The sequence below is a fragment of the Cherax quadricarinatus genome, chromosome 30 (assembly GCF_038502225.1).
Source record: "Cherax quadricarinatus isolate ZL_2023a chromosome 30, ASM3850222v1, whole genome shotgun sequence".
NCBI lineage: Eukaryota > Metazoa > Arthropoda > Malacostraca > Decapoda > Parastacidae > Cherax > Cherax quadricarinatus.
In genome coordinates, this window is record NC_091321.1 from 3,635,548 (window position 1) to 3,648,610 (window position 13,063).

At 37.4% G+C, this 13,063-nt stretch overlaps 1 protein-coding gene across 2 annotated transcripts in view; it reads right to left on the reverse strand.

The window, feature by feature from the left end:
* The window catches only part of Dus3 (Dihydrouridine synthase 3), a gene marked incomplete at its 5' end in the record, with an annotated part of 33,570 nt that extends 23,277 nt beyond the window's left edge, over positions 1-10,293 (reverse strand). For both annotated transcript variants that reach the window (XM_070089842.1, XM_070089841.1), the window contains 3 exon segments: positions 5,044-5,496; positions 6,869-6,971; positions 10,065-10,293. In XM_070089842.1, coding sequence (XP_069945943.1) covers positions 5,044-5,496; positions 6,869-6,971; positions 10,065-10,293 — 785 coding nt within the window.
* Between the last annotated feature and the right edge of the window lie 2,770 nt (positions 10,294-13,063).

The following is a 13,063-nucleotide window of genomic DNA, read 5'->3' on the forward strand; positions in this document are numbered from 1 at the left end:
AATTCTTCGTAGAATATTTACCCAACACATCACTCTCAAACATGACATCTCTACTGCCTCCTGCCTCCTCACTGCAATATTCAAAGTCCATGCTTCACACCCATATAACAGTGTTGATACCACTATACTTTGGTATACCCCTCCCTGCCTTGGTGGGATATGGCCAGTTTGTTGGAAAAAAAAAAATATGCCCACACCTAGTTCCCTAGGCAGCTATAAAATAAGCACATTATAGAGTAGGATCAAATGATAATGAAATGAATCTGATACAAACTGAGTTGCTACAGTTGCTCTTTGAAAAGTGACACAGTTCTCTGGGAAATTCTGAAGAGAAGCTGCAAAGTTTGGTGGAAGAGTCTGGAAAGGTGTGTAAAAGAAATTAAAACTGAGCACAGAAAAGAGCAAGGTGATGAGAGTAACAAAAAAAAGATTAGGCAATGAAGAATTGGATTCCCAACAAATGGGTCTATTAAAGATGAAGTGATCACAGAACAGATGGAATAATAAAAACCCTTTTAAATGGGTGCAAGGGATGGGCTTTAAATACTGCACTGAGGAGAGGGCTGAAGGCAGTATAGATGGCACATTTGTGAACAATGCATGGTATGAATACAGTGGACCCCTGATTTACGATCAGCTCCTAACTCGAACAATTATGAAAGTGTATTTTTGTAAGTGCTTTTGTAAGTGTATTTTTGGCGGTCTGAAACGGACTAATCTAATTTACAATATTCCTTATGGGAGCAAAATCGTTCGGTAACGGCACCCGAACAGCCTTCTGGAACGAATTAATATTGTAAGTCGGGGGTCCACTGTATTATGCAAAGACTTAGGAGCATAAAATTTAGGTAGTATGGGGTTACAAAGGGTATTATTCAGAGGGCAGAAAAGGGCTTCTTGATGTGCTTTGAGCATTTAGAGATAGAGCAGAACAGAATGACCAAAAATGTACTTAGATCAAGAGTGGTAGGAAGGGAAACGGGTCATCCCAGGAATGGTTGAAAGGAGGATAAGAAGGTTTTAACCCTTTCAGGGTCCAGACCCTCGATCTGAAACTTGTCTACAGGGTCCAAGAATTTTCAAAAAAAAATTTTGTTATTTTTTCTTATGAAATTGTAATCTTTTTCTGACAGTAATAAAACAAAAAGTACGAAATTTGATGGAAAATTAACAAACGTACGTTATCGCGAATTTTGCTGTCAGCAATATTTATGCATCAGTGACTTTGCCCACTTTGACCCCTATTTTAGGCCAATTACATTGCTTCAGTCAACCAAATTCTTTGCTATTTCGCTAATATGCCTTCTATTTTATCGACTGAGCATAGGAAACCACCCAATCAACTATTTCAACTACCCAATAAAGTGGTCAGATATTGATAATTTGGCAAATTTCACACAAATTTCAAAATATTCCAGTTTCAAAGTAGGGTCCAGAATAAACAATGCAGGCATTTCTGACACTAAAATAACATTTCCTCTGTTCATTAGTTATGTTTCCAGGCTTTACACATGAATTTTTATTTTCATTTTAGGGTGTGTAGGAGAGAGAGATTACTTCCCAGTAAAAGTAGGTCTTAGACAGGGATGTGTAATGTCACCATGGTTGTTTAACATATTTATAGATGGGGTTGTAAAAGAAATAAATGCTAGGGTGTTGGGAGAGGGGTGGGATTAAATTATGAGGAATCAAATACAAAATGTGAGTTGACACAGTTACTTTTTGCTGATGATATTGTGCTTTTGGGGGATTCTAAAGAAAAGTTGCAAAGGTTAGCAGACAAGTTTGGGAGGGTGTGTAAAGGTAGAAAGTTGACAGTGAATGTAGATAAGGGAAAGGTGATGAGGGTATCAAACGATAAAGATAAAGAAAAATTGGATATCACATTGGAGGGAGGGCGTATGGAAGAAGTGAATGTTTTCTGATATTTGGGAGCTGGCTTGTCAGCAGATCGGTTTATGAAGGATGAGGTTAACCATAGAAATGATGAAGGAAAAAAGGCAAGTGGTGCGCTGAGGTATCTGTGGAGACAAAAACACGTTATCCATGGAAGCAAAGAAAGAAATGTACGAGAATATAGTGGTATCAACACTTACAAGGGTGTGAAGCATGGGTTGTAAATGCTGCACTGAGGAGGTGGCTGGAGGCAGTGAAGATGCCGTGTCTAATGGCAATGTGTGGTTTAAATATTATGCAGAGAATTCGTAGTGTGGAAATTAGGAGGTGTGGAGTTACTAAAAGTATTAAGCAGAGGGATGAAGAGGGGCTGTTGAGGTGGTTTGGTCATTTAGAGAGAATGGAACGAAGTAGAATGACTTGGAGAGCGTATAAATCTGTTTGGGAAGGAAGGCGGGGGTTGTCCCCGAAAAGGTTGGAGGGAAAGGGTAAAGGATGTTTTGTGGGCATGGGGCTTGGACTTCCAGCAAGCGTGCGTGAGCATGTTAGATAGGAGTGAATGGAGACGAATGGTTTTTGGGATCTGACAAGCTGTTGGAGTAAGAGCAGGGTAATATTTTGTGAAGAGATTCAGGGAAACTGGTTAGCTGGACTTGAGTCCTGGACATGAAAGTACAATGCCTGCACTTCAAAGGAGGAGTTTTGGGATATTGACAGTTTGGAGGGATAATAAATCGTCTAAGCTGTCGTATCTGAGCACCTCTGCAAAGACAGTGATTATGTACGAGTGATGGTGAAAGTGTTGAATGACAAATGTTTTTTTTTTCTTTCTTTTTGGGTCACCCTGCCTCGGTGGGAAATGGCCAATATGTTAAAAAAAAAAAGAAGTTATTCACACCAAAAAATAGATTTACTGTTATGCAATATTGTCATAATTGTAAAAATAATATCAGTGCATTTGTGAACGCATATTAGACCCACCAGCTGACATGTATTGGACACGTGATGTGATTTGTTTACTCTTGAATATCAGCAAAAATTGAAATTTCCACTACTTTGAGCTCAATTTCAAGCTATTTTCAGTCCTAAACCCAATCAAAATTATCTCTATTTCTGTAATATGTCTTCTTTTCTATTAAATGAGACCAAGAAACCAAAAACATGGTCACAGTGTTTTCCTCATTATGCAATGCGTGCTGCAGGATTTTCTTTTTATGGTGCACACTTATTACATAGACCCATTCTCTCATATCTGGGCCCAAATTTAATGCTCACAACTTATCTGAGTGAGCTGAGCTCATCACATACTACTACGGCACAGACCCTGGCTTTAAACCCGCAGAACACAGATCCTGAAAGGGTTAAATGGAAGGGGCTTGAGCCTCCTGAAGGGATGTGTAACCATGTTAGATTGGGGTGAGTGGAGATAAATTATTATTGTTATAATCATAACTAAGTGCTAAACCCATAAGGGTCACACAATGCTGTGTGGAGACATATAGTTTTGAGAATTTGTTATGCTGCTGAAGTGTAAGCAAGAACACATTTATGAAGGGATTGAGAGAAATCAGTTAGCCAGACTTGAGTCTTGGAGGTGGAAGCACAATGCCTGCATTCTGAAGGAGAAGCAGGAATATTAGAGTTCAGATCATATGAAATGTGATGTTTGAGCACATCTGGCAAGACAGTAATTGAATGTATGAGGCAAATGTTTTTTTGTTATGGATCACCCTACCTTGGTGAGAAACAGCCATGTGATAATAAATATGTATTTTGTCACCCTGCCTCGGTGGGAGACGGCCGACTTGTTGAAAAAAAAAAAAAAAATTTGTATCAAGACCATGTGTGTTAGTATAATATAATTTTTTGTAGAGAAATGATGTTAAGAGTAAAATACACATTCACCTATAACAATAACATGTAGAAAAGAGTACAATGTAAATGATTAAACTGTATAAACAAATACAGTGAACCCTAGATTTAACAGACTAATGGGGAGGGAGAGTATGTCTGTTAAAGCTGATTATCCATTAAATCTAAAAAAAAAAAAATCCCCAGTGTACCTTAAGAATAATGAACAATTCTGAATTTAATGGGCTCTGATGCTTACAAATGTTATCCAGCCACAGATTTCAAAATAAATCCAAATCCATTAATTAAATAGTGACCTTTAAAGTGAGGTTTTACTATGCAAAGTTTATAACTTATCATTTTGCTCAATAATCTTCAACAAAGTAGTAGAACCTGTATGACCATCCACACCAATTACTGTATCTCAAGCACCTGTAAAAAAAAATGTACATGTGCATTTGACATTTAGAAGGAAAATATAAGTTCTTCTATTACATGTCAGGCTTGACTGGAATGATAGCCAGAAAAAAAAAATGAAGAAATCTTGACCTACCCTATATACTTTTTTTTTAAGCCTAAATGTTTCTTCATGTCTATGGTATGGATATCCTAAAAGTATAATCAAGTAAATTTATCCCGGAAGTACAGATAAAATTCTGTCTACCACGCCCTGCTAGGCTTTGTAGTCGGGGATTTATTTTATATAAAGACTTTTATTTCAACCTCAGTTCCAGAGCACTGGATGTTATACAACCTCAGTTCCTGAGTGTTGGATGTCAGAAAACCTCAGTTCCTGAGTGTTGGATGTCAGAAAACCTCAGTTCCTGAGTGTTAGGTGTTATACAACCTCAGTTCCTGAGTGCTGGATGTCATATAACCTCAATTCCTGAGTGTTGGATGTTATACAACCTCAGTTCCTAAGTGTTGGATGTTATACAACCTTAGTTCCCGAGTGTTGGATGTTATACGACCTCAGTTCCTGAGTGTTGGATGTTATACAACCTCAGTTCCTGAATGTTGGATGTTATACAACCTCAGTTCCTGAGTGTTGGATGTTATACAATCTCAGTTCCTGAATGTTGGATGTTATACAACCTCAGTTCCTGAGTGTTGGATGTTATACAATCTCAGTTCCTGAATGTTGGATGTTATACAACCTCAGTTCCTGAGTGTTGGATGTTATACAACCTCAGTTCCTGAGTGTTGGATGTTATGCAACCTCAGTTCTTGAATGCTGGATGTCAGAGAACCTGTTTTAGCAAATATTACAGAGTACTCAGCAAGAAATAGCCCTACCTTCTTTTTTTCTCTCGAATTAAGTTTAATTAGATCTTCTTCAGGAGCTGGTCCTAGATTATTATCTTTTATTTGTGTTTCTTGTTTTTGACTAACATCTGCCACAGGTTTCACATCAGCTGCCTCAGTTATTGTCTCTTCTGCATTCATGCTTTCTGCTTTATCTTCAGCATTTCCTAAGCAGTTTCTGTGCTCTGTTTCAGGTGCTAAAGAGTCTGTTTCTGAATTTTCAGTATGATCATGAGAACCATTAAATGAATTCTGCTCATCACTGCCACCATGGTCATCTATTTTACCCTCACCCTTTTCAATAGCTGAAGTCCTTTTCTGATTTTTCTCTCTATTTGTATTTATTTCCATGGTACTGTTCTTAGCAACTTCTGATTGTGCTTTGCAGTATGCTTGTTTTGCTCTGTTGAAATCATATTGCCGCTTTCGCAACTCGTACTGAATCTGTAATTAGTAAATAAAATAAACAGTAAAATTAATCATTAAATTTTTTGTTTAAACAATATTAATATAAGACTATTTTGAGGGTAATTTCACAACTACAGTCAACCCTCTATGTAACAAACTAATAGGGGGATTGTCCAAGTGTCTGTTACATCAGAATAATGTTACGAAAAGCAAAAAGGCACTTAAATACTCTGCTGCCTAGGTACTGGACATGTCCTGTGGGTGAGAACAACAAAAACTCATGTTACAACCTAACTCTCACAGTTACTCTCACCACTTCCTTCCTGTACTGTATTGTACTCTATATTACATTGTAGCTCTGTTCTGTTTAATTAACATGTAAAGTATTGGGTAAATATTCTTAGTTAAAAATATAAATGGAATTAGATAAGAAATATTATGGATAGAGAACACACTACTGATTATAACACAGATGTCCAAAGGAAAACTGGTTCTGAGCTCCAAACATTCAACTTGTGAACAATTTCTAGGAATGAATTAACACTAAGTTGAAGCCCTGCTAGAAGGAAGGTAGCCTAGGGATCTGTGCTACCTTCCTCAAGAAGTGACTGGCAACACATAATGGCCAGTGTCTGTTCTTATTGAGAGCAGTGGCAGTAAATGCCAACCTATTGCTATTACATAGCAACAGCATACAGCATATTTTCCTGTAAACAACTGATATTCTATCTACATATAGCAACATGTCATATAAAACTTGAGCATTTTTAAAAAATTGAGAAAATAAAGTACTGTACTGTATACGTGGGTGGGAAGCAGACATGTTCTTTCCTTGTTTTACCACAACTTTCTGCAATTGCTATCACCCTTTTTCTTAGTATGTAACGTTATTCACTTTGCAAGAGACATAGGGTGAATTCAGACCTTTACTTTTCCAAATCAAACACATAACTATTTCTGTAAGTAGCATACTGTACAGTATACAAATATAGTAATAAACATGTATAAACTACTTTATAAAGAGCCCCTTTTTATGCCTTATATGATGGAAAATATGAAAGGCTTGAATGAATTCAAAAGAACACTAGGAACTATTTATTTGCAACATATTGTGTATATCATGCTCAAACATTATTTTCAGAAAAATTAATATCTTTGCAATGAAATTAACAATCCAGTCTAATGTAAATATGGAGTCAATGGCATGGATGAAGTGCTAGTCCTTTTGTCAGACAAATTAAGTACTGCTTTGTCTGGCCAAGAACTAAATGAGTGACTATGCGGAGAGAGTCTCATCCCTGACTAAGAGTATCTGGACAAACCAATGTATACCATACCAAGCATAGTAATGTACGACTAGCAAGAAAAAAAAACGACAACCTCATCAGATAAAAATAAATCTTCACACCTCTTTCTTCAAAATATTGCTGACTGTTGGATTGTTCTCATACTTGGCCCAGAGTTCCTCATTCACTTTATTACCCAAACCTTCAATGTGATTCCCACCATATCTGCAAAGCAATTAAAAGCATTATAAAGTGATGCACGAGTATTTTACAGATTGTCTTATTCTCTCCCTCATGCAGATGTTCAATATCCATATCCCTATGCAACCAACTATTCCAACTAGCATTATGTCACATATACTTACACTTATCTTTACATCTTGCTTTTTTCTCTCATCTTAAAAATTTCATTTTACATATACCTTTATAGTATTGCGTGTTTTATAGATACCTTTTTTTATTTAACACGTCGGCCATTTCCCACCAAGGCAGAGTACCCAAAAAAGAAAGAAAAACCCAAAAAAGAAAGAAAAAACTTTCATCAGCATTCAACACTTTCACCATCACTCACACATAATCACTGTCTTTGCACAGGCGCTCAGATATGACAGTTTAGATGTTCCTCCAAACTGCCAATATCCTAAACCCCTCCTTTAAAGTACAGGCATTGTATTTCCCATTTCCAGGACTCAAGTCTGGTTAACTGGTTTCCCTGAATCCCTTCACAAAACATTACCCTGCTCACACTCCAAGAGCTCATCAGGTCCCAAAAACCATTCATCTCCATTCACTCCTATCTAACACGCTGACACACGCTTGCTGGAAATCCAAGCCCCTTACCCACAAAACCTCCTTTACCACCTCCCTCCAACCTTTTCAGGAACAACCCCTACCCCGCCTTCCTTTCCCAACAGATTTATATGCTCTCCAAGTCATTCTACTTTGATCCATTCTTTCTAAATGACCAAACCACCTTAACAGCCCCTCTTCAGCCCTCTGACTAATACTTTTAATAACTCCACACCTCCTCCTAATTTCCACACAACGAATTCTCTGCATAATACAGTGGACCCCCGCCTTACGATATTAACCCTTAAACGGTCCAAACATATATATACGTTTTTTCAACATTTGAAAGTATGAAAAAAAATGTACATCATTTTTTTTTTTTACATTTGAAAATGTGTAAAAAAACTTTTATCTACTTTTTTTTTTGTTATATTTGAAAATATGTAAAGAAAACATAGATCTACTTTTGGAGCACTACAGATCTGAACGTCGATCTAACTGGACTGTTTAAGGGTTAATCCGTTCCTGAGAGCTCATCGTAAGCCGAAATTATCATAAGGCGAATTAATTTTCCCAATAAGAAATAACAGAAATCAAATTAATCCATGCAAGACACCCCAAAGTATGAAAAAAAAAAAATTTTTACCACATGAAATATTAATTTTAATACACACAAACTGAAGAAGACATGCACAATTACTACTCTACTAAGAATAGAATACATGACACTTACCTTTATTGAAGATCTGATGATGATTGATGGGATGGGAGGAGGGGAGAGTGTGGAAGTTATTGTTTAGAAGGGGAATCCCCTTCCATTAGGACTTGAGGTAGCAAGTCCTAATGGAAGGGGATTCCCCTTCTAATGCCACTAGGAGATTCCCCTTCTAATGCCACTAGGGGATTCCCCTTCTAATGCCACTAGGGGATTCCCCTTCTAATGCCACTAGGACCAGCTTGAGAGTCATTGGAGCTCTGTCATACAACAAATCTGTCCATAGAGCTCTGTACCTCCCGTTCCTTTAAGATTTGCCTAAAATGGGCCACAACATTGTCATTGTAATAGTCACCAGCACTGCTTGCAATAGCTGTGTTAGGGTGCTTTTCATCCATAAAAGTTTGCACTTCAACCCACTTTGCACACATTTCCTTAATCTTTGAAGTAGGCACAATGGATTCCACAACTGGCATAGGCTTCTCAGGGTTAGCCCTTCAAAATCTTTCTAAATTTCCATACTAATTCTCACCCTTTTTACCACAGGGATGGCACTAGACGCTTTCTTGGGGCCCATGGTGACTTATTTTGCAGGTACAAGCACAAAAAACACTGGGATAAGGTGAAATGTACTGAATGTATGCGTGGATGCGACCGCACTGGCTGGCTTGTAAACACTGGCACTGAGGCCACACATGGGACACGTCCCGGACGAATCGCGTGACAAAAATTTTTGCGTTCAAATGTATCATATGGCGGATTTAACTTAATGCGATGCCATCCTAAGGCGGGGGTTCACTGTATTTACACAACACACTGCCCTTAGACACAACATCTCCACTGCCTCTAGCCGCCTCCTCGCTGCAGCATTTACAACCCATGCTTCACACCCATGTAAGAGCGTTGGTACCACTATACTCTTTTACATTCCCTTCTTTGCCTCCATAGATAATGTTCTTTGTCTCCATAGATACCTCAATGAACCACTCACCTTTTTTTCTTCATCAATTCTATGGTTTACCTCGTCCTTCATAAACCCATCAGCTGACAAGTCAACTCCAAAATATCTGAAAACATTCACTTCTTCTATACTTGCTCCCTCCAATGTAATATCCAATTTTTCTTTATTTAAATCAATTGATACCCTCATCACCTTTCTCTTATCTATATTCATTTTCAACTTTCTACCTTTACACACTCTCCCAAACTCGTCCACTAACCTTTGCAACTTTTCTTTAGAATCCCCCAAAAGTACTGTATCATCAGCAAAAAGTAATTGTGTCAACTCCCAATTTGTAATTGATTTCCATAATTTACTCCCATCCCTCTCCCAAACACCCTGGCACTTACTTCTTTTACAATCCCATCTATAAATATATTAAACATCCATGGTGACATTACACTTTTACTGGGAAGTAATCTCCCTCTCTCCTTCACACCCTAACCTGAGCCTCAATGTCCTCATAAAAACTCTTTACAACATTTAGTAACTTACTACCTATTCCATACACTTGCAACATCTGCCACATTGCTTCCCTATCCACTTTATCATATGCCTTTTCTAAATCCATAAATGCAATGAAAACTGAAAAGTGTTAATTGATAATGAAAGCTTTTTCTTTATGGGTTTTTCTTTCTTCTGGGTCACCCTGCATTTATGGGAAACAGTCGAAGTATAAAAAAAAAATAGAATTTGTAGATTATGTACAGTACTGTACAATGAGATTCTTGACATATGAAATAAGTAAACACTGCAGTATTTATGTTATGAAAAGCATGTTCTAAGAAAACTTTATTGTTGACCCTTTGCCTACCTGCACGTGAAACCGTAATGGCACATGCCATACTTTTGGAAGTTGTGACACACTGATCCTATGTCTTGTGGCTTAGAACTCAAGAATGCAGCAACATCATGCATGAAGTCACATTTAGGAAATGTGCACTTGCCACTAACTTCTTCGCCTGCACGTAAACACCACACAGCCCTACACAACTTGCTGCTCTTTGGTGCTTTTATCAACTTGGGGCGTTTCTTATTGGTGCCTAAAAAGATAAAAATCTTCTTTGATAATGCACAAAATATTTTTTTGACTTACTCAACAATCAAAATTTAAGACCATAATACTCATTAATACAGTGGACCCCCGGTTAACAATATTTTTTCATTCCAGAAGTATGTTCAGGTGCCAGTACTGACCGAATTTGTTCCCATAAGGAATATTGTGAAGTAGATTAGTCTATTTCAGACCCCCAAACATACACATACAAATGCACTTACATAAATACACTTACATAATTGGTCGCATTGGGAGGTGATCATTAAGCGGGGGTCCACTGTATTCTTCTTTCTTTCAACACACTGGCCGTATCCCACCGAGGCGGGGTGGCCCAAAAGGAAAAACAAAAGTTTCTCCTTTCACATTTAGTAATATATACAGGAGAAGGGGTTACTAGCCCCTTGCTCCTGGCATTTTAGTCGCCTCTTACAACATGCATAGCTTACGGAGGAAGAATTCTGTTCCACTTCCCCATGGAGATAAGAGGAAATAAACAAGAACAAGAACTAGTAAGAAAATGGAAGAAAACCCAGAGGGGTGTGTGTATATATATGCTTGTACATGTATGTGTAGTGTGACCTAAGTGTAAGTAGAAGTAGCAAGATGTACCTGAAACCTTGCATGTTTATGAGACAGAAAAAACACCAGCAATCCTACCATTATGTAAAACAATTACAGGCTTTCATTTTACATTCACTTGGCAGGACGGTAGTACCTCCCTGGGCGGCTGCTGTCTACCAACCTACTACCTATAACTCATCAATATATAAATACTATATTCCTCATGTGACTTCCTTTACCTTCTTCCATTTTTACTGCATAATACTTATTCACAATAAAGTCTACTTTCCATCTTGCACTCCATTGTTCAATCTATCCAGGTCTTCCTGCACTATTCACTGCAACATCTCACTGGTGACATTACAAAGATATTTCATCTCATATCACTTCACATTTTCTTTACAGAGAAATTGTCATCCATTGTAGTAGTTTGCCTTTTCATCCTCTTATTTTTTTCAATTTCCAGTGATGAACAATATCAAAGCCTTCTTAAAATATAAATAAATGCAATTGTCCCATTCATTTCATTCTTGAATATACCACAAGAACCTAATAGTCTTGACATATTGCACACTACCATACAGGAATTTGCAAATCAAACACCAAACCATTTGTAATCAGCAGCCTTTAGCTCTCCAAATATTTTATCCACTTTCTTCTAATGGCCTTTTCCAGTAAATCCACAACCACACTTGTTAACAAGACAAGCCTGTGGTTCAAATGGTTTCCTATCACCTCTCTGAATGTGCACTGAAGTGTGGGCCCTTCAGTGTTATGTGGCAAGGGTGACGAAGATGACAAAGGGAAAGAAGTGGAGGTGTCAAGGAAAGGAAACTTCTACAATGTAGATTCTGTACACTATATATTGTAATTTGCTTCCACACTTTTCTGCAGGTAGTGTGACAAAAAACACCAAATTATTTCAATTTCTAGTTCCATTAGCTGCACACTTATACATTACTGCAACAGCGAATATTTTACTTTTTCATACTGTACTTTGTTTACCTATCAAAATCAAGTTTTAGCCCTTTCAGTGTCATGACCCTGCTCACAAACTTGCTCCCAGGGTCAAAGAATTAAAAAAAAAAAATATTTTATCTTATGAAATGACAGAGAATCTTTATCCGAAGGTATTAAAACCAAAAGTACAAAATTTGATGGAAAACTTACGCAATTATGCTCTCACACTTAGCAGCAATATTGACGCATTGGCAATTTCACCCACTTTATGCTCTATTTTTGGCCAATTCCATTGCTCCTATCAACCAAACTCATAGCTATTTCACTAGCAATCTTTCTATTCTATCAAGTGAGTATAAGAAACCGCCCATTTACCTATTTCAACTACCCAATAGTGATCAGAAATCAGTAATTTGGCCAATTTCACCCAAAATTCAAAAATTGCCACTTTGAAAACAGGGTCCAGAATAAACAATGCAGACATTCCTGGCACTAAATAAACATTTCTTCTGCTCCTTAGTCACATCTCCAGGCCCCTCTTATATTATGCTTGCTTTTCATTTTGAATTTTTTATTCACACAAAAAATTGAAAATTTACTTTTATGCAGGCTACTGCATTGTTGTAATAATTGCATAAATAATGTCAATGCATTCCTAAATGTGTATTAGACTGGCCAGTTGGATGTATATTGTACTCTAGAATATCGGCAAAAATTTAACATTTCTACTACTTAGGGCTCAATTTCAAGCTACTTTCACTCCCAAATCTAATCAAAATCATCTCTATTTCTGTACTATATCTTCCATTCTATCGAATGAGACCAAGAAACAGAGAATACAACCATAAAAACAATATGAAAATACATCGCAACGTTGCTGTTTTAAACCACAAACGAGGTCACAGTTTTTTTCTCAGTATGCACTGCATGCTGCAGGATTTTTTTTTATATGGTGCCCACTTACTGCATAAACCCATGCTCTCCTCTCTAGGCCCAAATTTACTGCTCACTGTGAGCTGTTGTATCACAGCTTCAAAGCCGTGATACAACAGGCTCGACACTGAAAGAGTTCAATACTGTACTACATAATTAAAGGTGACCTGTAGCTCAGTAGCACAGCATTTGATTCACATGGCTGGTCCCTGATTATGCACAGTATTTTGAGAAAGCTAAAAACTAAAGTCTAATAGAATGTAATAAATAAGTACAAAAAATGTTCACTGTACATATATGTA